At 49.1% G+C, this 26,758-nt stretch overlaps 10 protein-coding genes across 10 annotated transcripts; 4 read left to right on the forward strand and 6 right to left on the reverse strand.

Moving 5' to 3' along the window:
• Nucleotides 1–473: 473 nt before the first annotated feature.
• FPRO_04597 (uncharacterized protein) lies at nucleotides 474–1,965 on the reverse strand (the record flags this gene model as incomplete). The annotated part of the gene is made up of 2 exons (XM_031230124.1): nucleotides 474–1,862; nucleotides 1,918–1,965. 2 exons carry the CDS (start codon nucleotides 1,963–1,965, stop codon nucleotides 474–476), a joined length of 1,437 nt encoding a protein of 478 aa, XP_031080293.1.
• A 435-nt stretch (nucleotides 1,966–2,400) lies between these two features.
• On the forward strand, nucleotides 2,401–2,959 carry FPRO_04598 (putative small nuclear ribonucleoprotein chain D2; the record flags this gene model as incomplete). The annotated part of the gene is made up of 4 exons (XM_031230125.1): nucleotides 2,401–2,423; nucleotides 2,478–2,510; nucleotides 2,585–2,842; nucleotides 2,917–2,959. 4 exons carry the CDS (start codon nucleotides 2,401–2,403, stop codon nucleotides 2,957–2,959), a joined length of 357 nt encoding a protein of 118 aa, XP_031080294.1.
• A 241-nt stretch (nucleotides 2,960–3,200) lies between these two features.
• On the reverse strand, nucleotides 3,201–4,995 carry FPRO_04599 (putative glycerone kinase isoform; the record flags this gene model as incomplete). The annotated part of the gene is made up of 2 exons (XM_031230126.1): nucleotides 3,201–3,667; nucleotides 3,723–4,995. 2 exons carry the CDS (start codon nucleotides 4,993–4,995, stop codon nucleotides 3,201–3,203), a joined length of 1,740 nt encoding a protein of 579 aa, XP_031080295.1.
• A 2,359-nt stretch (nucleotides 4,996–7,354) lies between these two features.
• FPRO_04600 (putative DFG5 protein) lies at nucleotides 7,355–8,846 on the forward strand (the record flags this gene model as incomplete). Its single annotated transcript, XM_031230128.1, has 3 exons — nucleotides 7,355–7,439; nucleotides 7,490–7,594; nucleotides 7,645–8,846. The coding sequence occupies 3 exons, from the start codon at nucleotides 7,355–7,357 to the stop codon at nucleotides 8,844–8,846; spliced, it is 1,392 nt and encodes a 463-aa protein (XP_031080296.1).
• Nucleotides 8,847–9,335: 489 nt separating this feature from the next.
• FPRO_04601 (uncharacterized protein) lies at nucleotides 9,336–10,241 on the reverse strand (the record flags this gene model as incomplete). The annotated part of the gene is made up of 2 exons (XM_031230129.1): nucleotides 9,336–10,112; nucleotides 10,164–10,241. The coding sequence occupies 2 exons, from the start codon at nucleotides 10,239–10,241 to the stop codon at nucleotides 9,336–9,338; spliced, it is 855 nt and encodes a 284-aa protein (XP_031080297.1).
• Nucleotides 10,242–11,570: 1,329 nt separating this feature from the next.
• FPRO_04602 (uncharacterized protein) lies at nucleotides 11,571–13,280 on the reverse strand (the record flags this gene model as incomplete). Its single annotated transcript, XM_031230130.1, has 2 exons — nucleotides 11,571–11,763; nucleotides 11,824–13,280. 2 exons carry the CDS (start codon nucleotides 13,278–13,280, stop codon nucleotides 11,571–11,573), a joined length of 1,650 nt encoding a protein of 549 aa, XP_031080298.1.
• A 2,540-nt stretch (nucleotides 13,281–15,820) lies between these two features.
• Nucleotides 15,821–19,047, forward strand: FPRO_04603 (uncharacterized protein; the record flags this gene model as incomplete). Its single annotated transcript, XM_031230131.1, has 5 exons — nucleotides 15,821–16,156; nucleotides 16,208–16,818; nucleotides 16,868–16,961; nucleotides 17,008–17,090; nucleotides 17,136–19,047. The coding sequence occupies 5 exons, from the start codon at nucleotides 15,821–15,823 to the stop codon at nucleotides 19,045–19,047; spliced, it is 3,036 nt and encodes a 1,011-aa protein (XP_031080299.1).
• A 128-nt stretch (nucleotides 19,048–19,175) lies between these two features.
• FPRO_04604 (uncharacterized protein) lies at nucleotides 19,176–20,507 on the reverse strand (the record flags this gene model as incomplete). Its single annotated transcript, XM_031230132.1, has 5 exons — nucleotides 19,176–19,766; nucleotides 19,820–19,970; nucleotides 20,023–20,039; nucleotides 20,106–20,219; nucleotides 20,286–20,507. The coding sequence occupies 5 exons, from the start codon at nucleotides 20,505–20,507 to the stop codon at nucleotides 19,176–19,178; spliced, it is 1,095 nt and encodes a 364-aa protein (XP_031080300.1).
• Nucleotides 20,508–21,337: 830 nt separating this feature from the next.
• Nucleotides 21,338–24,079, forward strand: FPRO_04605 (uncharacterized protein; the record flags this gene model as incomplete). Its single annotated transcript, XM_031230133.1, has 6 exons — nucleotides 21,338–21,344; nucleotides 21,677–21,713; nucleotides 21,772–22,106; nucleotides 22,163–22,260; nucleotides 22,313–23,742; nucleotides 23,791–24,079. 6 exons carry the CDS (start codon nucleotides 21,338–21,340, stop codon nucleotides 24,077–24,079), a joined length of 2,196 nt encoding a protein of 731 aa, XP_031080301.1.
• Nucleotides 24,080–24,625: 546 nt separating this feature from the next.
• Nucleotides 24,626–25,647, reverse strand: FPRO_04606 (uncharacterized protein; the record flags this gene model as incomplete). Its single annotated transcript, XM_031230134.1, has 2 exons — nucleotides 24,626–25,421; nucleotides 25,481–25,647. 2 exons carry the CDS (start codon nucleotides 25,645–25,647, stop codon nucleotides 24,626–24,628), a joined length of 963 nt encoding a protein of 320 aa, XP_031080302.1.
• Nucleotides 25,648–26,758: the final 1,111 nt, after the last annotated feature.

Genomic DNA, 26,758 nt, shown 5'->3' on the forward strand with positions numbered 1-26,758 from the left:
CCGCATTTCGTTTGTTTCTCTCTCTCCTATCTGTATCTATCCATCCTTTTATTAGCCATGCCTAAAAATTATGAGTTGGTGTTTCTTCTTCGGCTTACATACCCGCCCCATCTTACCATCCACTACCTACCTGCATCTGCCCCTCTTTGGTCACTGATCATGTCCCTCAACAAAGTCGCTACAGAATGAGACTTTTCAGCCAAGGTTTTATCTCTCGCCAGAATGATTCTTGTTGTTTTCCATCCCAACCCCACTTCAAGCCTCGTGTTCGCCACCTTCGCCGTGATCATTCTAGACTTCATGAATGTGACCCCATGTGGGAGGGAAAAAGCATCATCTATTTTGAAGCACATTTCTCTTATCGCTTGATATCATCGCAATTCATCTATCAGCACACGCACTACATGATTTACATCTCGTAGTGGCATCTATTTTTACATTTTATTATTCAAGCATCGGTAGCATGTGAGGAGTTAAAGTCGGCTTCCAGGGAGCGACTCATCCGCCATCCAAACTGCCTTGCCTTGGTCATCCACTGCCGTCTTGCGGGCGATAATCTCTCTGGCGACCTCAGCGATGCCTTGGCGACCGTTGCGCGACGACACAATTTTGTTGGCCAGCTGCTCTTGGGTATATGTACCCCTTGACAGAATCTGCTCGATCTCTTTCTCGGATGGCACACCAAGTTCCCGGTGAGGATATTCCTTGAATGTGCGATCGGTGAACAGGGCTAGTTCATTATTGGAGTCGTACTCAAAGAAGGGCTTGGCCACGTTTGTGCCCCCAATGGCCTCGAGAGACTCAGGCTGCCACTTGGGCGCCTCCTTTCGGATGAGCAGCGCTGATACACCCTCGGTGAAGTCGGGATGCTGCATGAACTTGGTCGCAATCTGGTGCTCCCTCTTAAATGTTTGAGCGATGTCCCACTCACCACCCACACGCATCTGGCGAAGAGCCACATGCACAGCTGTAGGTGATCGCTTGTGTAGAGTCTTGAGCTGCTTCTGCGCCCACTCCTCAGTTGGACCCCGCTCAGCCTGCAAGGCAGCAATGATCTCACTGATGGTGTGCTTGTTAAAGCATCGGTCGATTGCCTTGCGAATCTCGCCGCTCAAGGTTATGGGCTGGTCATATGGAAGACCGGTACAGAATTCCTCAAGAGTTTGGTTGATGAGTGCCAGTCGTTCAGGCAAACCGTCGCTGTCCCGGAACCGCAGTTCGGCTAGACGTGCCTCTAGATCAGGCAAGCTGGTTGAATGCAGGTAGTGGGTGGCAATGCCCGAGTAGAAGACGTTGGGGCCAGTGAGTCGCTCGCTGGTAAGCGCAAGGAAAGTCCCGACAGATCCGTTCATTCGAGGAAGGAAGAATGAAGCGCCGACATCGGGGAAGAATCCAATTGTAGTCTCGGGCATGGCAAAGACGGTCTTCTCGGTCGCGATTCTGAAAGGAGCATGGGCACTCAAACCAACACCACCTCCCATAGTGATACCATCCATGAAAGCGATATAGGGCTTCTTGTATGTCGCAATGTAGTGGTCCAGCTTATATTCGAGGGCAAAGTATTGTGCTGATTTCTGCCAACCGTCCTCACTCTCCGAGTTGAGGTGGGCGAGCGCAGTAACGTCACCTCCAGCGCAGAGGGCCTTTTCGCCAGCACCCTTCATAACGACAACATTGGCGAGATCGGACTTTTCCCATTCGATTAGTCGGGGCACAATCTTTCGGATCATCGAGGCATCGAGTGAGTTGAGCTTCTTTGGCCGGTTGAGCATGACGGTTCGTAGGCCATACTTGCTCTCGAAAACTACATCATTTGAACTATCGCCTCGCTTTTCTCGGATGTTGGTGGCTTCGGATGAAAGCTACGGCATTAAATTAGAATCAATGGCAATAAAAAATCCAGATAATTGTGTTCACCTGTCGTGCACCGAGCGAGGAGCTCAGAATCTTTGATTGCTGGACCATATTGAAGATTCTTGGTGAGCTCCGGTTTGCAACATTAGCTGAGGCACAAGCTCGGACTGTCAAAGTTCGAAATGACATTGTATGAGAAGAAGAATTAGCGATGCGCACATGCGATTGACATGCGCATCGAGGTGAAGGAAGAGGGGGTATAAGATGGTTTTGGAGTCTTGTCCGAGGTCCGCGGCAATGCTTTTTCAACCGTCCGCAACAAGCCGCCGAGTAGCCCAAAAACCCATACCAAGGTTAGCAGCCACATTTTTGGTGGAGGGATTACTGTCTACTATCGTCACGTGACATCTCATGAAGCTCGAAAGGTGGGTCGGTACCACCAGCCAATCAGACACGTGCTCAAGTCGTGGTCAACTTTTTGACCTATCTGGGCTTCAGCCTTGCGCGCGCATCTCCAACATCCCAAACTATCAGAATATATCCAAGATGTCGACGGACCCCAAGATTCAGTATGTCGCAACAAGTCCTACTTTTCAGTTCCATAGTACTAACAGACTGACTAGGGAGCTTCTCAGCAAGTCGCGCAATGAACTCACGTATGTGACAGGCATCTCTTCCTCTTCGTCCAGCCCCGCGACAAGTCCTCGATTGCTAACACATCATCATTTAGTGAGTACGAGATTGCCCAGCTAGAAGAACACGAGTTCTCTGCCGGCCCTCTATCTATCCTTCAGACTGCCGTTCGATCGCACGTGCAAGTGCTCATCTCCATCCGCAACAACCGCAAGCTCCTTGCGCGTGTCAAAGCCTTCGATCGCCATTGCAATATGGTGCTGGAGAATGTAAAGGAGATGTGGACAGAGACCCCTCGGCTAGCAAACGGGAAGAAGGGCCGCCCGGTGAACAAGGATAGATTCATCAGCAAGATGTACGTCAACAACACAACAACTTGTCAATGAGCGGTGACAGGAGCGTCGAAAATGGGTACTGACTTTACTCTAGGTTCCTACGAGGCGATAGCGTCATTTTGGTTCTTCTCAGCTAATAATTCACTACCGTCATGATTTTGGGGCGGCGAGAGCTCGAATCTAAGAATGGGATGTTTGTATGTCTTACGGGCAAGACTCACAGGGACTACATAGGCGTTGAAAACATGTTGATTTCCCCATACCATACTCTGTTCATTACACGTGTTATAAATATTTGCACACTGCCGTTTCCCTCGGCTTTACTGGCTTACATTTCCGTCTTCGACCTTGAGACAGAAGCAGAGGTCATAAGACTGCTTAACTGCTCAAGCCCAGGAAGAAGCTGGCCAACCCCCAGGCTCCAGGATCGGGAACCTCCTGATAGCCACTGCCTCCGATATAGACTGTCCGACCCAGGCTGGCTTGCATACCCTTGGTCTTGTTAGCCCCCTCCAGTGCTGCGCTAGCTGCCTTCTTGACATCTCCTGTCTGGTTAAGAGCTTCCACGAAAGGATGAAGGGCGTCGACCAACGTCCGATCTCCAGGGCGAGCAGGCGTGTACTTAGCCAAAGCATCGCTACTCAGTTTGAGGGCCTTGGCCCAGATTTCGGGCGAGGCTGTGCCGGGTGACAGCTCACGAAGAGCATGAACCAGGGCGTTGAGGAAGATGGCATATAGAGCTCCAGAGGTTCCATCCATGGCTGTTTCCACGATTGTTACGATTGATGAGAGATCCACGACAACGTCGCCGGTAAGGGGCTGCTCATCAATGTGCTTAAGGATTGCTGTATTATGTCAGTGAACAGCTTTTTCCAGGGGGCCCCAATGCGTCGGACTGACCTTCAGCGCCTCGTTTCAAACCGATTCCACAATCACCATCTCCGACGATAGTATCGTAGTGGGTGACCTCTGGTTCGGCATCAATGACTTTTTGCAGGCCTTTCTTCAGTGCTTCTTGCGCGGTACTGGGGTCTGTTTTTAGACCACTAGACTTGATATCCCCTGCAGCACCAGCACGGCCGGTTCTTGCATTGGTATTCTTGGCTTCCCAGGTGCTGGCCTGAACGGGTGCGGACCATCCAACCACCTCACTGGGAGCATCAAGCAATTCAATCATGCTCGGAGCTTCGAAATCAGGAGACACCACATTAAGAAGGGAAATGCTGAAGCCGAGACCGTTCAGACTGGTCATGAAAGTTCCACTGAGTATTCTCACGGGCCGGATACTGTAATTTGACTCAAGCTGACTCACAACTTCTGCAGTGATGCCGCCCAGCTCAAGAACGCTGACTCCTCCCAGGTTGTTGATCATGAGAACAACTTCTTTGGAATCAACGTTCACAAAAGCTCGATCCTTGTCTGTGGTGTCGAGTAATTGCTTGAGCATTTTACTTACGAGATCAGGCAATTCAGCCTTCTCACGGCCAGAGCCGGGTTCATTGTGAATACCCATTCCCAGCTCCACCTCGTCTGCCGCAAGACTGCCCTCTGCATCGGCCTTTCGCCCAGGAACATGCACATGTTCGAGACTGGCGCCCACACTGACGAGGTTGTCTGCTGTCAGTTGTGCATATTTGACAACCTGATCAAGTGGCTTTCCTAGAGCTGCGAGGGCACCTGAGATTTTGTGAACGAGAACTGTACCTGCGATTCCACGGCGACCGACTTTTCCGGCTTTTGCACGACCAACACCAACATCGTCGCCAACAACCACCATCTTAACCTCAAGCCCTGCAGCCTTGGCCTTTTCAACAGCCATACCAAAGTTGAGGACGTCACCGGTATAGTTCATTACGGTGACCAGGACGCCTTTTGATGTATCGACACGAGAGGTGATTGCTGTACGTATTTGTTCTGCAGAGGGAGATGCGAAGATGGTTCCAGCTACAGCTGCGGAGAGCATACCTTGGCCGACCATGCCGGCGAATGAGGGCTCATGGCCGGAGCCACCTCCTGAGATGATGGATACTTGTGCTTTGGCATTGGAATCAGGACGACGATAGATGACTTTAAAGTCTGGATCTAGGGCGAGTGACGGATTGGTGAGGGTGAGACTATGGAGAGCTGAGGAGACAAGGTGGGTTGGATCGTTGGCAAAGTGTTTGGCTGACATGGTAATGGACGGAGGGTCATCCGGTATTATCGAGATGAGATGAAGTGGTTCTTAATTAAGAAAATATTATTGATCAATCGGGTCTGATATCTGAGGTGATTCAAAGCTTCTTAAGTACCAGCTGCCAAGATAACCGCCACAATGGAAGTGGCAATCAAGTGAGGTTATGCTGGCTGTATTCAAGCGATGAAGGATGGATGAATGGAAGCTAACACCGAGCTCAAGTGGGGGAATCGCGGGGTTTGTAGCGGGGTTGGAGCTGTGAGGCCGGGGTAAGGAATATGTCACGGGAGATGCCATTCATGGATATTGGGTATTCGGGTTAGGTATACCGAAGTTCTGCCCACTGTTAATGAGCATGTGGCCATTGACCTGCAATCATGAGACTTGTAAGAGGTGGGCATATGGGATGTTGATGATGGAGCTGTTGAGAACCACGCAATTCCTACGGTATGTACAGATTGGAAATGGGGTGGAGTTGAGTCAACTGTTAGGCTTCAGACAGACATGAGAGGCTCAACGAGTTATTTAACTGAATTGTCTATTGCTAAATGGTTAGTAGGGGGCAGTATAGAGGCGGCATTGCACGTAAACACATGCGTGTAACCGGCGGCTTTCCTATTCAAGTAATATCTTTATTTTCGCCACAATTTGATACTACCTAGGTTTTGAACCGTGTTTTTCTAAGCTTAATTAAAAGCATTGCAATCCAGCCAAGGCATGTCCACTGCTAATACGCAGCTTAGTGATTAATCGGCTAACAAGTAATACAAAAGCAGAAGCGTAATTGTGCACTTACTGGTGTATTGTCTCTGAGGAACAAGGTGGAATAGAATGTAAGTATGATATATTGGCTAGCAGAATCCAAAGCAATGATGTCAATAACGTGAAGCTGCGTGAGTTTCCAGTGTTATCTCGTGAAGCAATTCTGTTCTAACACCATAATGCTGAATGCGTACTTTGTAAACATCAGACTCATTAATTCCTATTCAGCGCAAGACCTTTTAGGTTGGTGGTCCAAATATCAATAAGCCTAGACGGGATTCTTCATAGCTTTGCAACATCCTCCATGCTCTAAATTACAGACAGTACATAGATAAGTTCAGCTCCAGTGGCTGAAACAATTGCTAGACTGGAAACCAAAGCGCGTTATGGATAAAGAAACTGTCTATCCTGTGTACGCGTCAGGATAATCACAGTGCATACGCATGCTCGGTTAGACATACCTAGGTACGTATGTATTAGTCTAAGGCAGGGATAAATTTCCGGCATCGTTCCCACATACCGCTCCACACAGTATAATATCCCTACCACAGTATTTCTAGAATTTCTTCAAAGGCACACGCTAACGCGGGAATAAAATAACCTAAACCAAATGATTAAACAATGAGTTCCGTGATCCCGGCTTGGCTAACTCGCTAAGTAAAGATCGAATTGCCCTTCCTGGAAACTGAAACACGCGCCTCATCGACTGTGTACTACCTACAGTACTTATGTAGGCATACGATACGATGGTTCTTTCAGTCTCGGCCGAATTAAAAGAGATGCTCCATAGTTTGTTATCCGCTCTTCAGGTCATGCAGAAAAGGGATTGAGCCAACGATTGGATCGTGCTGGTTCCAGGAACCGCATTTATCCCAGGAACAAATGGAGCAATGCTTACACTGGAGACGATCATAATCAGGTACTGTGCAGCGCATTGCATGTCTGCTTGCATAGGTACCTCTCTCACGTTGCTCTCGCATTCCGTTTCTCGTGGCAGACTCGAAGTCCTATGTAACTGTCACCTTTGTACATATGTAAACCCCCTGACGATCCACGTTCCCGTAGGATCCATGTTGTTGCTCCGCCTCAGAGCACAAGCACAAGCATCCATCACATCGTATGGCCCCGATGAGCCCGAACCATGATGTGCTCCCACTCTCCTTGGACAAATTCATTTCCAAAGGGGACCCTTCACGCCAACTTTCAGTGGAGTCCCTGACGTATCGTCCAACATCAATTAATGTCAGCAGTGGCCATGCCCACAGCAAAAAATTGGGGTGTTTCGAGCATCCATCCCCCTTCTTGCCATGCCAATTTTAGAAGGAAGGACATCTTCTCTTTCTGCATATCGATCGATTCAAATTTCCTTGACGTTTTCTTTCTTTCGTTGTTCTTCCGCTACTTACTTGGGTACACTCTTTCATCTTCGTGGTTGGATATTTCTATCACCATATATCGTTGAATTCAGTCTTGGCGACGCACGCCTCTAAGTGAGATACACGAGCCGAGCTTGGCATCAAGCAGGGTCCAGTCCATCTGTTATTCCCGTCTTGTCTTTGTCTTGGTATTCCGAGTTTTGGGTTAAGCTGCCAAGATGCATTCATTACTTCGAACAACTACTACGGTACTTGGCTGGGCAGCAGCTGTCAATGCCTACGACGTGACATGGGATGACAATAGTAAATTTTATCTTCATCAACAAAGTAGCGGAACTAACGCATCGTGGCAGAATCTATCGAGAAGGCTGCCGGCCAGGCAGCTTATGGCTTGGTAAAATACTACACAGGAAACAACACCGGCGATACACCAGGAAACTTGCCAGATCCTTACTACTGTAACTCTCCCGTGCCAATCGAGCCATAAACATTTATTGACCATGAATAGGGTGGGAGGCTGGTGCGATGTTCGGTACTCTCGTTGATTATTGGTGGCTCACCGGTGACGACTCTTATAACAACATCACAAAACAAGCCATGATTCACCAAGCCGGCACAGACGGCGATTACATGCCCGATAACCAGACAATGACCGAAGGAAACGACGACCAAGGCTTCTGGGCAATGGCTGCAATGTCAGCAGCTGAGCATCAGTTCCCAGATCCTCCTGAGGACACACCCGGATGGCTCGCACAGGTTCAAGCTGTCTTCAATGAGTATGTCAGTCGCTGGGACGCAGACTACTGCGACGGCGGTATGCGTTGGCAGATCTTTAAGTGGAATACTGGTTACGACTACAAGAACGCCATTTCCAATGGCTGCTTTTTCAATGTCGCTTCTCGTTTAGCGCTGTACACAGGTAACGACACTTATTCGGACTGGGCTGAGAAGTTGTGGAAGTGGCATGAGGATTCTGGGATCATCACCGATAAGTTTGCAGTTCAGGACGGTGTTCACATCGGCGATGCCAAAGGAAAGAAATGTACCGATATCGACAAGACACAGTGGTCCTACAACACAGGGATCTTCCTCCACGGCGCCGCGGTCATGTACAACCTTACGTCGAGCGACAGCTGGAAGAAGCGAGCAGACGGCCTCCTCGATGATATTTTCAACAAATTTGTCAAAGATGAGATCATCTACGAGCAATTCTGCGAACCTCACAAGCAGTGCAGTCAGGACCAACAGAGCTTCAAGGGATATCTTGCACGGTGGCTGGCAGCCACCACGCAACTGTATTCTTCAACAAACGACAAGATCATGAAGCTCATCAAGACAAGTGCCCAGGCCGCCGCTAAAATCTGCACAGGCTCACCCACAGAGGGTTACAAGGGGCCTGCAGGCACAGCATGTGGCTTCTCTTGGACGACGGGTAGCTTTGATGGTTCTGTTGGAGTTGGTCCCCAGATGAACGCCCTCTCGATCATCATGTACACGCTGGTAGAGAGTGCCAAGGGGCCTGTCACCTCCAAGACCGGTGGAACATCCAAAGGAAACCCGGGCGGTGGAAATACGGACATTAACGACAGTGATGGAACCCCTCCAATGAAGGACATCACGACGGCTGATAAGGCTGGCGCAGGTATTCTGACGTTCCTTTTCCTTGCCGGTGTCATCGGGGGTGTTTCATTCTTGGTTATCGACTTTTAGACGTTTACATTTCTGTAGTAGGGTATGGCGTTGAGAGGCGTTATCTGTTATATGTATTGTTTTGCGGCGTTGAGAAGTTGCTAGTTTGGATACCTTGGACTTTACTTGGCCTCAGACTTCTAAGTCAGGCTGCAGAGTTATATTCACGAATCTTATTGACTACGTTGCCTATGTTGATGGACCCGCGATGATCCATTGAGCAGTCCTCATACTCATATGCCCGTCTGTTACTTGTTGTTGCTTGCTTTTAGCAAATCTCATTCTCAGGCTGCGTTTCGTAGCAATGGGAAACACAGTCTTGAGTCTCAGATGCAAAGAGACCATGGAGTAATGGTTATCGATCGATTCTTAGGTAAATATGCCGCTGATTCACCTCTTTTCATTGAGATCTTATGGTTAAAAACAACCTTATCATTAGATGATCCAGAACTCAGTATCTCCATCCCTTTGATGGGCACACTCCGAACCAAGAGACAGGACGATTCTACACTACTCCGTGTCCTTCAAACTACTGTGCTCATCTCTGGACATCCTTGCATACTGTGTCTTCAAAAGGGGAGCATCTGCACTGACAAGGGAGTTAATCCACCTTTCCTCTTCGTCGCCCACTTCTGTTGTCTTCACCATCGCATGGCCCATCAGTACCGGATGACAATTAACATAGACATTCTCATACTCGCGAGCCGGCACGTTAAACGTTTCGTGAAAGATCCCCACGTGCTTCAGCTTAGCCTTATTGACGTAGTCCCATGCCTTCCGGTGTAATTCGTCGTGTGCGAAGCGGTGCAGACTCTCTAAGTCACGAAGGTAGTAGATCAGAAGAAGGGTGTTATTGCTGCTCTTTTCATCTCCGCGCCATGTTGAGGAGCTCAGCATACCATATTCGTCTCGTTTGGAGGTAAGATCTCTATGCATAGCCATGAAGTATTTGCTAATTTGCTCCATGCCTGGTGCTGCGAGACCGAGAGGGTGGTTGGTCTGGATTCCGAGATGAAAGACTACAACGGGGCTTGCTCCGGGAGTTGAACCAAAGAACCCATTGGAGAAAGGAAGTTGTGCAGTGGCACGGCCTGGTACGACATTATTATTGTACTCATTGGGTTTTGTGCTGTAAATTTGTATCATGGTTGTGACAATGGAGTTGAATAAGACGGCCAAGGGTGGTACGACCGCCCAACGCAGAGGAAGAACAGCACAGAGAGCAAGTTGAATGAACGATCCAATGGCTACTGTAGTATGAGGTTTGAAGCAGTCTTTGAACATGAACTTATCATGTATCAGTTGAGAATAAGTATGAAAACAGGGTTTATGACTTACAAGCATCCCCGCTGTTGAGGCAAATGTCAGAGGCCGGGAAGTTGGCTCCAGTTTGGAACGGAATTCTGATTTCGCCATCTTGTGGTCGTTTATCATCTAATTCGATATTGAGTGCCAGAGTTGGAAGAGTCGCATCAAGGAATCAGTGCGCGTGGTTTGCATATTGAATGGTCTTTCTACTGAGGAGGTTTGGCCGCTACCAGATTATTCAAGTCACAAGTCACAAGGAACATGTCTCAGCAATACGTTGACGAAGCGAATGCGAGATCCAGAAGCAGCGATATGCCTCGATGATACTACATACGCGACTCACGTTGGTCTAGTCAAGTCCCTCTCGGTGGTGGTGGCTTGCTCGCACTCGCTTAATGCTCAAAATCTCCGATGAAAGGTGCTCGAGCTTTTTCATCAATTGCCATGAAGATATACTTCTGTCAAAAATAAGTCGACAGACTGACCCATGCTATTAGCCAAGCTCGGAACGAAAACTCGCATTGCTGCAGCCAAGTTTACCGAACTCCATTGGTATATGTAATCATGACTGCAAACTCGCAAAACATTTGACCATATGCTCACTATGCTCCGTCCCTATTAAGTTCGCTGCCCAACGGGCTCTCTGTAGCTTCATGTTTACGCCCTGCTACTGCAGGATCACTCACACTTCGGATAATCTCCACCGTTTGTAGTTACGTCGTCATATGTCCAAGATCGAATGCATCTCCACTCCGGGCTGCCCCAGCAACGAACAATAGATGGAGTTCCTGAAGACGAGTCCGATGGTAGATCTGCGTACTAACTAGCCGAGACTCGATAAATCTGAGACACGAATGCCCCTGCTGCTTAATCTTTAAACAACAGTGAGAATGTGCTAGTGGGCGAGTCGAAAGCTCTTGAAGTGAGAATGTTGCTTGTCGCTTAAGTCATGGAAAGATGAGCAATATTTCAAAGATGGAATAAACTACGAATTGACTTAGAATGTGACGGTTCCCTAGTCGTCACTCATGAGGGTCGTCTCACTATCATAATCCTAAATAACACCAAAAGCCCAAATTGCATATGCACAGATTCTCAGACGATACGCCCAGAAAACCGACACACAAGCCATACAAGAAGAGATACAGTCGACAGAAATAGCAAAATAACTCGGAATATGAGATTCGAACAAGCCCTTCCAAAAGTGCCGACAGCGCGCAACGAAATGGGATCCATTAATTGCAAACTCCGTCAGGGGCAGCCGAGCCTCTTTTTCTTTCTTTCTTCTTTCTTTCTTTATTCGTCATCAAATATCGGTCTGTGATACCGAAACTGTGTACGCCTGGCCATTTTTATGTAAAGAAATGTGTGCAAATCGCTTCCAAAGTATGCTCAACATAATGTAGATGCGCCGCGAAAGGTTAGGACAAAGATTGTCTAAGTGGTGTTCTCCTTGTTTTGTGTCTGATGAGGATAGTTGGGGTCTGTAAGGGACTTCTCCCACTCATCCATCAGGGTTGTCGCGGTGCGTTTGATGTTACTGGGCGAGAACTGATTGACGATATTGGGTAGAAGCTCTTCTAGCTTCGGAGAGAGCAACGGGGTTTCGTAGCCGGTCGACTTCTTCTTACTATGCCAGGTCAGCATCTTCACTTGCAATTCATCTCAGTTCCAATGCCAAGTGACTTACGAGGGTGAGTCCGCAGGTTCTCCCTCGTCTGAAGTAGCAGACATATCGTCCAGTCCACCGCTGCCAATAGTAGATCCACTCCAGCGAGACGTCTTGGAAGATGAGGCCGGAGATTCCCAATTAGACCAGTCGTTATCATCCATCGAATCAAATCCAAGAGGCTGCCAAGAGAAAGACTTGTTCTTGGACTTTGTTTTGCTCCGAGAAGGTAGTTCGGGCCTTTTCGATGCTGTGCTTGCCGAGGTCGAGGATTTGGTCTCATTCGCATCCGAGTTGTTGTGAGGTGGTTCAAATACTGTGCTCACTTTGGGCCGTAGCGGACGATTCGGTCGTACAGTATCCTGGTTTCGATTGGCTTCACCACGTTCGTTGACACTGTTGGATCGAACGGGCTGACCATTGATTGGCTCATCCCCGACTGTAATCTGGCGTATGTCCTCGACAAAAGCCCTGAGGCCCAACTTAAAGTCCTCGACAATCTGTGGAACAACCGGGCCGTTTTGTTGTGTACGTGGCTGCCACGAGGCACGCTTAGATAAATGAGGGTTTGTTAATTGAGCGGTCCTGCGCTCTATCGAAGGTAATTTCACTTGCTCGTGCTCGTGATCGCGATCCTGGTATAATGAGAATCCTGCGTCTGGTTTCGCCGGCGATAGCAGAGATAGGGTTCTTGTATGCCCGCCACGGAGGACCCTTCTTCGGTTGGGAGTCGCTGGGTTCTGAGTCTGCTGTAACAATTTCCTGCGATCTGAGTCGACACTTCGCCGGAAAGATGCAGCATCATCTTCTGAGGATAAAATAGGACTGCGAAATGCTTCAAGAGGGATGGTGTCGCCCTTCTTCTCTTGTGCAGTCCATTTCTTCTTGAGCAACGTTAGATCTGCTTCGGCACGCGACAATTCCTCGCGCAATTCGAGCACACGTCTCTCCTGAGCAGCAATTGCGATGATGAACTCATTTGCGTCAGCAGGAGTGGCAATGCCAGATTCGATTGGTGTCGGGGGGACTGATGAAATGGAAGCAGAAGTCGGTGTTGGTCGGGAAGGGTCGCTTGTAGGGGGTGCAATTGGAAGCGTCAAAGAGAGTCGATTGACCTGGCGGTTCATGCTGGATACACTAGATTTCGCACGAGCGTGGCCACGTCTGAACGGAGCGCTCTCGTCCTTTGAAGCTGGCCGGGAAGGCATTGCTGCTGTTGAAGCCATGCTGCCGTGGCGGTTGTGCGAGGAGGAATTCAGGTGTCTCGGTTTGGACCCCTGAGCCAGGTCACGAACGGGAGCGTACCTAGGGTTGACAGAGGCAGCGACACCGACAGTGGGAGAAGCAGTAGCAGAAATGGTCGAATTAGGGGCTGTCTCAAAATTTGAGTTGGATGGAGTGGTGGGAAGAACTAAATCCGCTGGCAGACGGTCGGCAACTGAGTAGCGTCGACGGATAGCTTGTTGTTGCGAGGCCATACCTATTAACTCGTAGGGATTCGACTTATTGAAAGGTAGGGAACGGAGGCCGAGCAGTCTTCGGCGTTTATGCAAATTGAAATGTAACTGAGAATGGAAATGAGTGGCTGGAGCTCTTCGGGCTCTGAGGCGCCGCAATCTAGCAGCGGCGACAGCAGCAACAGCGGCTCTGGTAGTGAGCGCTCTATGGTGTAACTGTGTCAGATGGCGGTGATCATTGAAGAGACCGGACGAGCAACGATGGGCAACGCAGATTTGAAAGAGAAAGCCAGTCATCAGAATAAGGAGAGAGGCGAGTCCAAGGTGGATTGTGGGTGGCTTAGTGGTGTATCAAGTTTCGCATGGGGTATGGCGCCAGCCGGGGTGGGTTTTGGTGGAGTGTCTACCAATTGCTCAGTGGCCGTCGTCGTAAATAGAGCCCTGCAGGCGTTCGGTAGCACGCCCCTAGATCCCCTAACTTGGATAGACGTTGACTGGGCGGGCGTTGAACCAGACTGGGGGGCGGTTGTCAGGAGAATAGGAGCGAGCAGTGGAACACCATTGGACGCTGGGGAGGACGCAGGAACTTCTCGAATTAGAAAGCCAGGGCCAGACGCGAACAAATTGACGAATCCCGGCAAGGGATAAGATGACGTTAAGCGGATGAGGCGGATGATAAGGAGCCGTTGATTGAATCAATTGTCGTCGAGAAGTGAGACTGTAAAGTAATTATGAGCTAGAAACAAAGATGATATAAAAGGAGAGAATACTGATGAAAAAGAGGGTTGACGGCAAAGAAAAGAATCAAGAGTGTAATGAGCGAATATTCCCGAACAGGCGTTTACGGGATGCAAATATGGAATGTCGAAAAAAGCAAAGGAAAACTGGATGTTGTTGATGATACGCAATTCCGGGAGAATGGCCAACTCGACGGCAGCCCTGTCAAGGTAACTGGAGCCGCGAACAAGTATCCGTACGTCTCAGTAGGCGAGTGGTCCTGTAATTGAGGATATAATGCGTGTAATACTCGGGGCGCGTGAACTTGATCATGGATTAATAAGGCCAGGCAAGGTAAAGTATTGGACATGAATTGTAGATGTTACTGCAGCAGGGTCTCATGTGTTGGAAATTGGGGCATGTTTGTTTACATACATAGGTAAGGTAGGCAGTTATGGAGGGAGGCTCATAAATCAATCAAATAAATGGATGGATCCTCGGCATCCATCAAAACACCATGCCATGCCAGTGCCATGCGAACTGACCCAAAATGTTGCACTTACGGCCCAACCCGCAGGTCTCATACAGGTTGTGACAATCGCACCACCTGACCCCGACAACCAGCTGTCGCTGCCCCATTTTGCGCCATCTATCGAGCGAGCTCAACGCCTTGTGGGAAGTGGACCATATCCCCCAGCTTGACTCACAGGGCGGCCATCTCAACTTCTAAGTTCTTGGTTTCAACTTTTTTCGATGCCCGATTCATCAGACCGCCCCGTTGCTAGCCTCTCCTTCTGATCCGTTGTCAAGAGAACTGCCAGCTCGACGGGCTACTACTGCAGCTTGTGCGTTAGATCGTTTCTTGTTAGGCAAGGGTTACAAGACGACGGCAAACGAGCGCCTGCACTGCCCGTAGTTACCTTTGTCAAACAAACCTAGTTCATGATAATTATCTCCTTACCATCATTGGCTGCTTGGTACTACTGAAGCATCTTGGACTGACTGACCTGGCTGACGGGTCGATGTTCGTCACGACGATGGAGAATTCGTTCCCGTGACCCTGTCATCCAGGGTCAGGGGTCTTTCCCATTCTTGTCTTTGCGCCTGCAGCGGACCTTGCATTAAAATTGCAGATCGAGAAGAGTTGAGCACAACTCAGCACCGTCGCCAAAGCTGCACGTAATTACAGGTCGGTAGTAATTGCACTCGTAAGCTGACTTGCATATCTAGTTGACTATTGCTCTTTGGGTCGTCCTTCCCTTCCAGACTTTCTAGACTTTCTAATAATAATGATAGTGCATGAAGAGGATGATCTTATAGCTCAGCTGTGAATATCCTGGTACAGTACGCAAGCGACATTAGGAATTATTCAAGATTTTATCTTCTTTTTCTTGCCTTGCAAAACCCATCTTACAACGCCGAGGAACTTCTCTGAAAAAATAACTGGTATAGTGCATGTGTATCCGTAGGTTGATCGGTGTTTCTGGAGTAGGTACCTAGGTACTCTTAATTGATACATCATGTGACTTTCGCGTCAACTTCGCGTCCTCTCCATTCAGGGCAGGTTCCCAGCTCTGGCTGACAAGTAAATTATCTCACTCACTAGGTACATCCATCGCCAAACCACCTCAGGCACTGCCACTGTCCCTTGTTAGAAGCTTCCGAGAATGGCATCTTTTGCTCTCATACCGTGACTGTGCTGCCTGTTCTCTCCACTTTAGTATGAACAATTGAACCACCTTCACCCGTTCATTCGAGCTGCGAAATCAAAGTCGTGAGCTGTTCTTTGTTCTCACACAACGACACCTTTTTGGATGACTACCGAGGCATAATGACCTCTCAGCATGCCGCTTCCATTCTCTCTGGTCTGTGAATTGCTCGAGCAATCCTCCCTTCTTTCTCTTGATAAGAAGAGTTGCTCCAACACTGTCACAAAGTGGTTCACTCGCCATCGCAATTACGTAGATGCTCACGATACGGACCTCCCGGCTCTGTTATCGACACTTCTTCCTGAAAAAAGGACCGATCGAGTTTACTGTATCCAATCTGCCCGCCTGGAGAGAATTATTGGCCGTGCATATCTACTTGGCTCGTCAAGGATTAAGGAGTTAGCTCAGTACCGCCAGCCCGGGTCTGGTGTCGATTTGGCAGATTGTGTTTTTCGCATCCTCAAAGTCACAGTGAGTATAGTATACCCGAGGCTTGGAAGCTGCCAGCTGATCATGTATTAGCCAAGCCCTAGCTACGATCATAAAAACCCTGTTACAGTTGAAGAAATTGACCAACTTCTTCATTCCCTCGCCGCCAAAATAAAATGGAGCTCCCCGTCGATTCGTGCCTCACAGGCTAGCCTAAGTCCAAGCAACAGGACTGATCTTGAGAGCCTCTACAGAAGGTTGAGCGCAACAGAGGCAAAATGGTTTACGCGGCTCGTTTTGAAAAGCTACCAGCCGCTCGCTCTAGACCCGCACCTTATATATCGACTGTGCGATCCTATTTTGCCCTGCGTTCTGAAGATACAGGATGATTTTGCCACTGCGATCACTTCCCTTCAAGCAATACGAGGAAGGCTTCTTCCAAATTCTGGACGCAAAACACCACGCGAACAGATTATGGGCACAGTTAAACCTCAACTGGGTGTCAAAATTGGACGTCAACCCTGGGTCAAGGGGCGAAGCATCAAGCATTGTCTAGATATGGGCCATTGGCGCATGAGTGTGGAGGAAAAGATTGATGGCGAATATTGCCAGATTCACGTCGATCCAAGCAAGGGGGATAAATGCATACAGATATTCTCTAAGAGCGGCAAAGATAGCACGGAAGATAGAGTAGCACTTCACGGGTCAGTACAAATGATACGACCCCCAAATACGAACTGACCCCCTGGACAGGATCATACTAGAATCACTCAAGATTGGACAGCCCGATGCCCGAGTCAAGAAAGCGTGCATATTGGAAGGGGAATTGGTTGTATATGACGATTCTGTAGGTATCTTCAGTCATCTTTTTAGCTCGTTCTCACACAGAACAGCAGGAGAAGATACTTCCGTTTCATAGGATTAGGAAGCATGTATCACGAAGAGGAAGGTTTTTGAACACAGAGCTAGACTCCTTGTAAGTTTTCCGTACTTTCTTCGCCATGTGTTACTAAACTCCTAGGCCTGGGCCTCAGGAACACCTCATGATAATTTACTACGACGTCATGCTCTTAGAGGATCAGTCTCTGATCAATTTGAGGCATTCAGAGAGGTTTAAGATCCTCTCCAGCCTCATTTGTTGCCGTAAAGGATGGGCGGGCCTCGTTCCGCGCCAAGTTATTGATTTTGGACAGCCTCTGGGAGCCTCAACTCTTCGTAAAGCTTTTGCCATGGTTATTTTGGCTCGGAAAGAAGGCCTTGTTTTGAAACCAGATGAGCCATATTTCGACTTTACAGACCAGAGACGAAGGTTTTCGAGCTGCTGCATCAAGCTCAAGAAGGAATACATTGGCAATTTTGGAGATGTTGGCGACTTTTCGGTTGTCGGTGCCAGATATGACCCGACAAAAGCATTGAGTTACCGGATGCCTGGGCTTAAGTGGACTCATTTTTATATTGGCTGTCTGGACAACAGACAAGCAGTCAAAAGCTGGGGCGCTAAGCCAGAATTCACCATTGTCAATGTTGTAGAGCTGAACGAAACTATGCTGAGAGAAGTTGTCACTTATTCAACCCCGGAGCCTGTTTCTCCCGACGACAATGAGGCACTAGCTCTCAAACTGGCTCCCGGAGTTGAACAAGGGTCACCGCCGACGTTTATATTTACTAGGCCTCTGGTTTTTGATTTGAAATGCTTCAGTTTTGACCGAGTGGGAAATACTGGCTTCTGGAGTCTCAGATTTCCTTCGGTGACCAAAGTTCACTTTGACCGGGACTTCACTGACACCATATCCTTCGAGCAGTTGCAGGCGCTGGCAGAGGAGGCTACGACCACCGGCAAATTAGAAGATAGCCAGGAAAATCTGCAGTGGATTGCAAAACTCGAAGCAGCTGACCCTCGTGGTATTGCTGTTGACGCTGTGAGCCAGTTGACAGTGACTACTATGCCAACACCATCGCCTCGCAAATCAACACAAAACACCACCTCTACACGGTCTCCAACATCGCCCTTGGCTAAAAAATCACCAGTTGAAGTCAGCCCTTGCCGCGGCCGACGCGAAAGAGTTCACGGGGCCCCATCTTTGGATTTGCCTTCCATAACAGCTACACTATCTTTGGCGCACAATTTCGTGCGTGACGATGGTTCAGCTCGCAAACACAAACATAGCCTGCACTCCATTGGACCAAACTCGCAGCACAAACGCTTGAGGAGTAGCAGTGAAGCATCGATAAGCCAAAAAGACTCCCCACACATTGATCTTGCTTCACAACCACGCGCGCCTCTCGCCGCCAGGGACAACAACCCGCGACCTCAGCCCGCAATGTCTTCTTGCGCACCATGTTGTCCTGCCTCTCCGAGTGAGAGCTTCGTTGATGAATTCAGCAACTCCGACGGGCTTAACGCTGAAGTCGTACAGTTCATCATTGACCCAGACACTGGCGAGCTTCAGACAGAGACCAAACCTGAGCGCCTGAAACCGTCCATAACCAAAGTAACAACGGCCTTGAAAGGACAATGTGTGTATGCTGGCGAAGACTGCATGCTTGCAAATGCAGTTGTACTCGTTTCGCCGGGTCTTCTCGCCATGAAAGAAGCGAAAACGCTTCTCGCTCAGCATGGTGTTGACACCCCTGTCACTGACATCGACACATGGCTCAAAGCTGAGAACGAGGCCAGACAAAACGGGAAAATCACTACACCTTCAAAGGCTTATGTTGTGTGCGATAGTGACAACGAACTTGTGTTCAAGGACGTAGCGGAGAAGTTCAAGGAGCTTCGCAAGGACCATCTTTTCAACAAAGGCACGCATATCGAAATTCACGACTGGCGCTTTTTGCCCTATCTCACGACACAAGAGGACGAGTCTATCGAGGAGAAATATTTTCATGGGTTCTCTGACTGGCGCATGCGTTGGAAGCTTCACACTATCTAGAACCAAGAACCCGGTGATGAGAGCTCTGTGATGAAAACACACAGCCAGTAGACCACATTAGCTTATGACGAACGAATCACTATATCGATAAAGAAACCGATTGTGCTGTCCTAACATGTGTAATACAACTATGACTTTTCCTCATACAGATCGCCGTAACTCTCCTTGAGTCTCATAAATAGGTGCTCATCAGCTGTCATGACCTTTCTTGTAGCATAAGGGTTCTCGCTGGACATTCCCTCGGAAGGGGTATAGTTCTTCACTCTTTCGCTAGGGACAGGCTCAAGAGGTGCGGCCCCGACAGGGTGGCAAAAGTACGCGATTGAATACCTTGGCCCATTGCTTGTCTCCCCTTGCACCCCGGAGCTGCCTTCTGAGGGGAAGACGACTCTATGTAAAGTGCTGCGGAAGAGTCCGTTCGTCCAGTATGACAACAGATCGCCGATGTTGACGAGAATGGGCGGGCTGGGGTCTTCTTCAGTGCCATCAGGACACACAGGAACAGGTGCCCAAACGTTATCCTTTCTGAGAACTTCGAGTCCTGCTTGTCCCTTGAGACGGAAGAGGAGAGTGACAGAACCGTAGTCTGAGTGAGCTCCAGCACGAATGTCATCTTCGGAGTGTGCAGTAGATTCCGGGGGTGGATAACGCAGAAAGCGAAGTATAGAGCTCGAAGCGCCTTTTTCTGTGTTGTGAGCAGAGGAGAAGAAATCGTCGACCTGGTTTTACAATAAGATAATGCTTGAGGCTGATTGTTTCTGAATCGACTTACACCGAGACCTAGACCAAGCAGGTATAGAAGCTTCTGGCAGAGGTCATGGCATGAGTTAGCAAAAGCACTTATCTGAGGCTCATGAGAAACCAGGTCAGATGGGAGAGGCTGTTGGGCTTTCCCATCTGCGAACTCGCCAAAGTTGAAGGCTCTGCGGTTGCTATTTTAGTGACATATCATGGAATGCCTCGGAAGCTGCTCACTCTTTGAAGTCCCCAACCTAAGTTAAGAGAATTAGCCTTTTATCCCAATAAAGTACTCAATTGGAAGAACGACGCAAAAGTACCTTTTGATGTTTAGGATCCAGTGTTTCGGAGTGCATGCCAGACCATCCACGGTTGTTGGTCTGGATCGTGCACCTTTGCTTCTCTTCCAAGGGGCATTCGAACGTCTTTCGGACCTATATCGGTATTCTCAGCCACCTGAACTCCCGATCAATTCGAATAGATCTGCTTCTCTTGCTCACAAGATCAAACGCCCCATCAATGTCCTTAGCTTGAATGTCAAGGCCCAGGTTGCGGATGTAAATGAACCCATGCTCTTCAGCAGCGTCGACAAGCTGTTTAGCAACTTCTTTTTGGTCGGCATCAGGAGCAGAAATGTCAATGATAGGTATGTTGGCCGTGTTCTGGTCTGGCCCCAGAGGCCGTCTGAAGTGAGCAGCTTTGTCTCTCATGGGATAGTTCATGGTTGCACTTTGTAATAGACCGTAGGGATGGGAGATGAGATACAAGCGACGGCCTTCTATTCTGGTCTGATGGGATTCTAAGTAGCGAACAATTGGAGATTTTGATTCCTTATCTGCTGAGGTACAAAAAGCGTCATATACCCCACCATCCTCATTCGTACCTCATGGTAACTGAGTGTACCTCTGTAAGTAGTCTACCTATCTCGGGCAAGTTCGGCTCTGCACAGCCACATCAGTGGTCAGACCTAGGTTACTTCCACTAGCCACATTCATGAGGGCTGCCCGCTCTTTCCCCTGGTTGGCAATGGATGGTAGCGGTTAGAATGTCCCGTCCCGCCCGTAGGTCGCTTCATTTGGTGATCGTGTGGCATGGTAGGCAGGTACCGTTTAGGTACGTCCCTGCCACTGGAACTCGCCAAACTTTCCTGTCACGTCTTCCACCAGCTGTCCGTTTGAAGCTGAAGATACCTTCTCCAAACCTTCATTTTCCCCACGAAAATCATAGCAAAATCTTCCTTTTTCTCTACTTCCCCCCTCCGCCCTACGTCGGTCTCTCGCTGTCATCATCACGACCCCTCCGACGGCCCGTCAGGTGCCTTCTCTCTTCACCGGCTGCGCCATTCAGCCCCAAGCCAGTACCTTAACTCACCTGGTGGTCCTTTCAACCCCGCCATATCTCGTCAACATCAACGCCTTGCCGCCAACGCCTGCGATTTCTACTCCTCACTCTTCGATCGACCGACGATACCCTGCCGCAAAATATCCTGAAACGCCGATCTCCAGTACAAGAATTATAGCACGGGCTTCCGAGTTGCTGCGAGTCTTTCGAGATGCCATGTGAGTCTCACCCTGTGCGCTTAGGAGCAGGCTTGGCCCAGAGCCAGTCTGGTTCAGGGTTCAGCATGGAATTGTGTAGCTTGCAATATATGCTGCGGCAGCCAAAAGCTTCCCAACGTGGTTGACGCAGATCCTGCGAGCTCAGTTGTTCATGGGGAAGCTTCCAGGCCATGTGCAAAGTCAATTGCAGTCTTGGCTTTGTAGATTGGTCACCCCAGCAGCTGCTCATCGTAGAGAAGATCACACCACGATGAATACCCATTCTCCGTCGGTTTTCTTCTGCGACATCCTTACTATTTAGTTTTTGTAGCTTGTGCTAACTCTCAAACCAGTCCTTGTTGAGGATTCCTGGATTAATGACCAGGTTTCGTATGTGCCATGCGACTTACCCTCCCAAACATATTCGCGCTAACAGAAAGCAATATAGCACCCACGACATCTCCGAGCTCGAAGGATGCGCCATCGCTGTTGATGCAACCTATTACCTGTGCCAGCTTCTCGAAACCCCTCCTGCCCATGAACCTCTGTTGTCAGCTCTCGGTGGCCTGACTGGGGTCGAAGCACACATAAACCAGAACCTCGATCTCTGGGCAAAGTCCGAGATTGTCCCTTTCTTCGTTTTCGATGGCCAGCCCGTGACCGGCCAAGATGACATCACTCTGGATCGTGGCCTCAAGGCCAACAAGAAGACAGATGAGGCCTGGAACTTGTACTCTCAGGGGGCTGCTGAGGAGGCGGTGACGACCTTCGGTACTAGCCCAGGTTGGTGAACTTTGGCTCTCAGTTTCAGGAATCGACCTAACGTGAGGTCATGATAGGTGCCTTTCGCATTCAAAATCTTTACCCGTTGCTTCAAACGGTTCTGAAGAACCGTGGACTTCACTTCTTGGTTGCGCCCTACACTGCGTGCGCTCAGGTGCGTATCTTATGAACTTTAAGACTTGTCACTCTCATTCTGATAGTAATAGCTCGCCTATTTTGAGATGATCGACTCAGACCAATGCTCGGGTGTGATGGGCTCTCAGGAACTTCTCTTGTACCCTGTCAAGGATTCTGTCATTCGGGCATTCGACTGGGAAGCCAAGACCGTTTCTGCTATCTCGAAGAAGAAGGTTATGCGCAGTCTCACACCCACTGCAAGTGAGCCAAGGTTCATCGACTCGTTTCTCATGGCCGGTACATCGTTCCTGCCTCCATTCCCTGCTCTTCTGGAAAGCTCCATATACTCGGACTACAATATTTCGACTGCCGCCAACTTGCTGAGGACTGCAGAAAACAGTGTCGCAACTGCTTGCGCCAGCTTCAACGATATACTCCAAAGCAAGGACTCTGGTTGGCTTGACAAGTATCGCAAGGCAAGAATGGTTGTCCACCACTTCATTTACATCGCTGAGAGTGGCGAAATCCGTGTGAACGACTATGAGCACTTGACTAGTGACAACCATGAATATCTGGGCCTCCAGTTGCCAGCTGAACTCTTTCATTATCTCAACACCGGCTTGATTGGGCCCCGCCTACTGGGGAACATCACCCACGGTCAACTTCTCATTCAGCCAACCTTGGACGGAGTGGCCTCGGACGAATACAAAAAGCTCATCACTGACAGAATAGTGCCCATTAAAGAGCAGGCCCTTTCTCTGTTGATCCCCAGACTTCACCGAGGTATCCAGCACAAAAACATCAAAGTTCGTGTCTGGTTTGACCCCAAATATTCTTACACTATCAACCACCGCTCTGTCAACCCTCCTCCTTCCCAGAGGGTTGCCAGCTGGAGTGTCAAGGATGAAGATCTTCGTGCATTCTTCCCTGATGATTTCGCGGGCCCCGTGTCGCTGGAAGTCTTGTCACTTGTTAACTCCGACTTTGTGGCCAAGACATTCCCTAAGGAGAGGCCCATAAAGGGAATCGACAGCACAGATATGGTGACCTCGGTGGCCATCTGGAGATTTCTCCACCTGAGAGGATACGCCAATGATGAGCATAAACTTACGCCTTGGGGTAATGCCTTGGCCAATACTCTTCTGATTCTCCAGGACGCCAAAGAGAACCATCCCGAGGTGACTGGTCTGCCAGAAGCAGCCCTGGTTGCATTTGAACTCATCCGAAACGGACTTTTGACAGGGAAACACACTGAAGGCCAGGCTGGCCTGCCCCGGAAAGGTTCTTATGAAGAAAAAGCAACTCTTGTGCTGATCAGCGAGTGCGCTTCCTTGTTGAAGCTTCGGCACCAGGTTTATGGATACACTGGTCCGCTTAACAAAAACCTGCTCAGCTTCTGGTCCTTAGCATCGGCAGTGAGAGAAGCTGATCGAGATCTGGTTGAGGCGATTGTGGCTTCAATGTTTTTGTATGGACAGTCGAAGCGTGAAAGGGATGATCAATTGGAAATCAGTCGGCGGTACATTTCTTCCTCATCCTTCATTAGACACCACTGACACTTGAACAGGCTACCTTTCCATCAAGAGCCCGACATCGGCCTCGGCATTGCTGTGCGAACCTTCTTCGATGACGATGAAGCTGGAGGGGACCAGGAGGCTCGCTTACAGCGGCTGGAAGAGTTCCCTAAGACATTTGTGCCATATGCCGAGTCACTAACTAAGGACTTCCGTGTCGTGCGTGACTTTATCGATGCACTCGTTAAGGGCGTTAAAATGCTGGGTACGGACGAGCTACGTGCGGAAGATAAGGATGCATGGACCAAGGCTCAGGCATACCTCGAGGCGCGACCTTTCTAGAGCATGGCCGAGGCTTGAGGCATATATAAGGCAAATGTTATATTAGTGGTCTTTGAGCGTGGCCCCTTTGGTCACAAACCGTCTTGCAGACTTAGCGGCGTTGGCGCGGGCGGCATAAAAGTCAGGGACATAAAAGTTATCACATCAGCAGACGTGTCGAAGAAGTAGCCAGCAGGACTTGTGGGGATGGGTTGAGGTCAGCGAGGAGGTGGTGCTGGAGAGCATGGTAACACGTCCCCAGCCAGGCGGCTCCAGAGGTCGTTGGACGAAGCATTTAAGACCCTAGTAGATATAGGCAGGTTGGTGATATCCAACATGCGGACTATATCCAGTCAGGAAAACTGCTTTCACACACAATTCAACACAAAAAACGAAAGAAAAAAAAGAGAGAAAAAGTCAGACTACACAACTGGTGGCTTCTTAAGGGTCTTATAAGTGACCAGCGATTATATTGATATGAGCGGAGAAGCTCTCCAGTCTACATTGGATATAAGATATCTATCATTACCATACCACCACGACCACCAGCGCCTCTCGACAGCTCCCTTAAGAAAGGGTTAGTACCATAGGCCCAGCCACAGTAATGTCATCTGACAAAACGCCCTCCAAAGGTCCAGCACTGGTCAAGGTCACGTAGACAACGCCCGCAGCTCCTTGGGGAACTTCACAGCCATCTCCCTCAGTGAAGGGAGTGAATTTGGTTCCACCAGGAAGCTGACCTCCAGAAGTGAAACCACAGTGCGTCGCTCCAGCGGCAGCCTCGGAAGCAAGCTTCACTTTAGTTCCAATGGCTACAGCCTTGACGTCCTGACCCTCAGCCATAGCGAGAGTGGGGAACGCCTCGATCTTGAGGTTAGAACCCTCAGGGCATTCCGTGATGAAGGGTGCGGCGAGTGAGAAGACTGCCCGGGGACCAAGGGCGGTATCGAGAGGTTGAGGAACCGCCTGTGCCTGAGAAAATATCCTGATGGCGGTTTGATGTCGTGCTTCAACAGTAAGAATTGCGCCAGCAGTGCCGAGGATGGCAGGGTCAGAGAGCAGTGGTGCTGCACCCAGGTAGGCCGAGACACCAACGCTCTCGAGGATAGCAGCTGTTGCAACCATGGCAGCTGGGTCGGCTGTTGCTCCTTTGAAGTCGTATTTGCACTCTTGGACAGGTGTGATGTCATTACCCGCGAGTGCAGACTGAAGGAGGACTACGTGAGAAGCCTCAGTTTTGCCAATGGCCTTGATGTCGTCAAGGGTTTGTGTAGAGAGGCCAAGAGGGGCGAAAGCTTCGTCGGAGAGTGTTAGGAATGCCTCGCGGTAGAAGGTATCCTCAAGATGCTCCAATGTCAGGGCGCTGAGCGTGTTAGTTTAGTTGTTTGGTGATGCAGGACTGGCTATGCTTTCGAGACTTACAACTGGAGGATATCCAAGTCACTGAGGCCAGCAGCCGCAGCAGCATCATTCTGGCGCTTGGACAAATCGTGATACTGAAGTTGCCTTTTGGTAAACCTAGGGCCAGAAGGCATCGCCAAAGCCGTGGTGGCGAAGAGGCCGAAGAGAATAGTCTTGAGAGATGCCATGTTGTATAATCGAAAGGAACGTGTCGGACCAGCCAGCAAGGAGAGTAACGGAAATAAATTTTAGGAATAATAAAAAAGATATTAAACAATGAGATTGACCTCAATTGAAGATTCGAATCGAACGTAATAAGAATGAATTAGGGTATCAAAAGCAGGCCAGCGCTTATTGAACGAGCGAGTGTAAACGAAAGGACAAAACCGTCTTTATAAGTCAAGTCAAGTCAAGTCAGATCGAGAAAACAAAACTAGAACAACGTGGATGCCACAGCCTTAATATCCTAATTCTCAACGCCGGGATCATCATCTTGACTTGTTCGGCTGGCACAGCATCCGTGATATCACAGGGGTGTTAAGCATGCCTCACCACTGATGCCAAGAGAGGGCGATGTCCAGGAACGCCAGATAGCCGTGTTTAACAAGCTTCCCCTTCAAACGTTTCCGCTGACTGAGCAGTGAGCTCGACTATCCGGGGTTTGCCATCTCAAGATCTGAGACGTCAAACGCGAGCCATGAAACCGTCCCGAGATATGGCAGCGCACAAGCAGTCTATCTACAATGTAACGCTGTAGGTAGCCCAGGGATGATGATGAAACACTGTCCTGAGATCCCGAAATCCCCTCACTGCCTTATTTGGCCCGTTATAAGCATTGCTCGGTCCGATCATTGGCCGAAACACGTATGATACATATCAACCCTGCAAAAGAAGCCAAAAGGCTAAAGTAGAGTTAATAGTTTGAATTTGATAACTGTAATCTAGGCTCTTTTGTGCCATTGCTGGGCTAACTTAGTAGTTAGTACCTAACCCAGAATCGGAACAAAACAAAGGCTTGCCGGTAATTAACATGGTCGGCAAAACAATGTAACCGCCTTCGCCTGATACTTGAATTAATTCACCATTGCCTTGCAAAGAGCCCCAGAAAGCCTACATACCTACGTAGTCGAACACAAGGTCTCGTCGTTTTCCTAGAAACAGATGGAAGCGCTTTCAAAGAATAAGGCAAACAGCACATTGACAAAAAGGGGCAATCATATACTGCTTGAGAAAAGATGAAATTATTTCCGCTGTTCAATACCACTACCTACGAGTCCGCCTCCTTCTGGCAATCTTCCC

Source organism: Fusarium proliferatum (genome assembly GCF_900067095.1).
Source record: "Fusarium proliferatum ET1 genome assembly, contig: FPRO_scaffold004, whole genome shotgun sequence".
Lineage (NCBI taxonomy): Eukaryota > Fungi > Ascomycota > Sordariomycetes > Hypocreales > Nectriaceae > Fusarium > Fusarium proliferatum.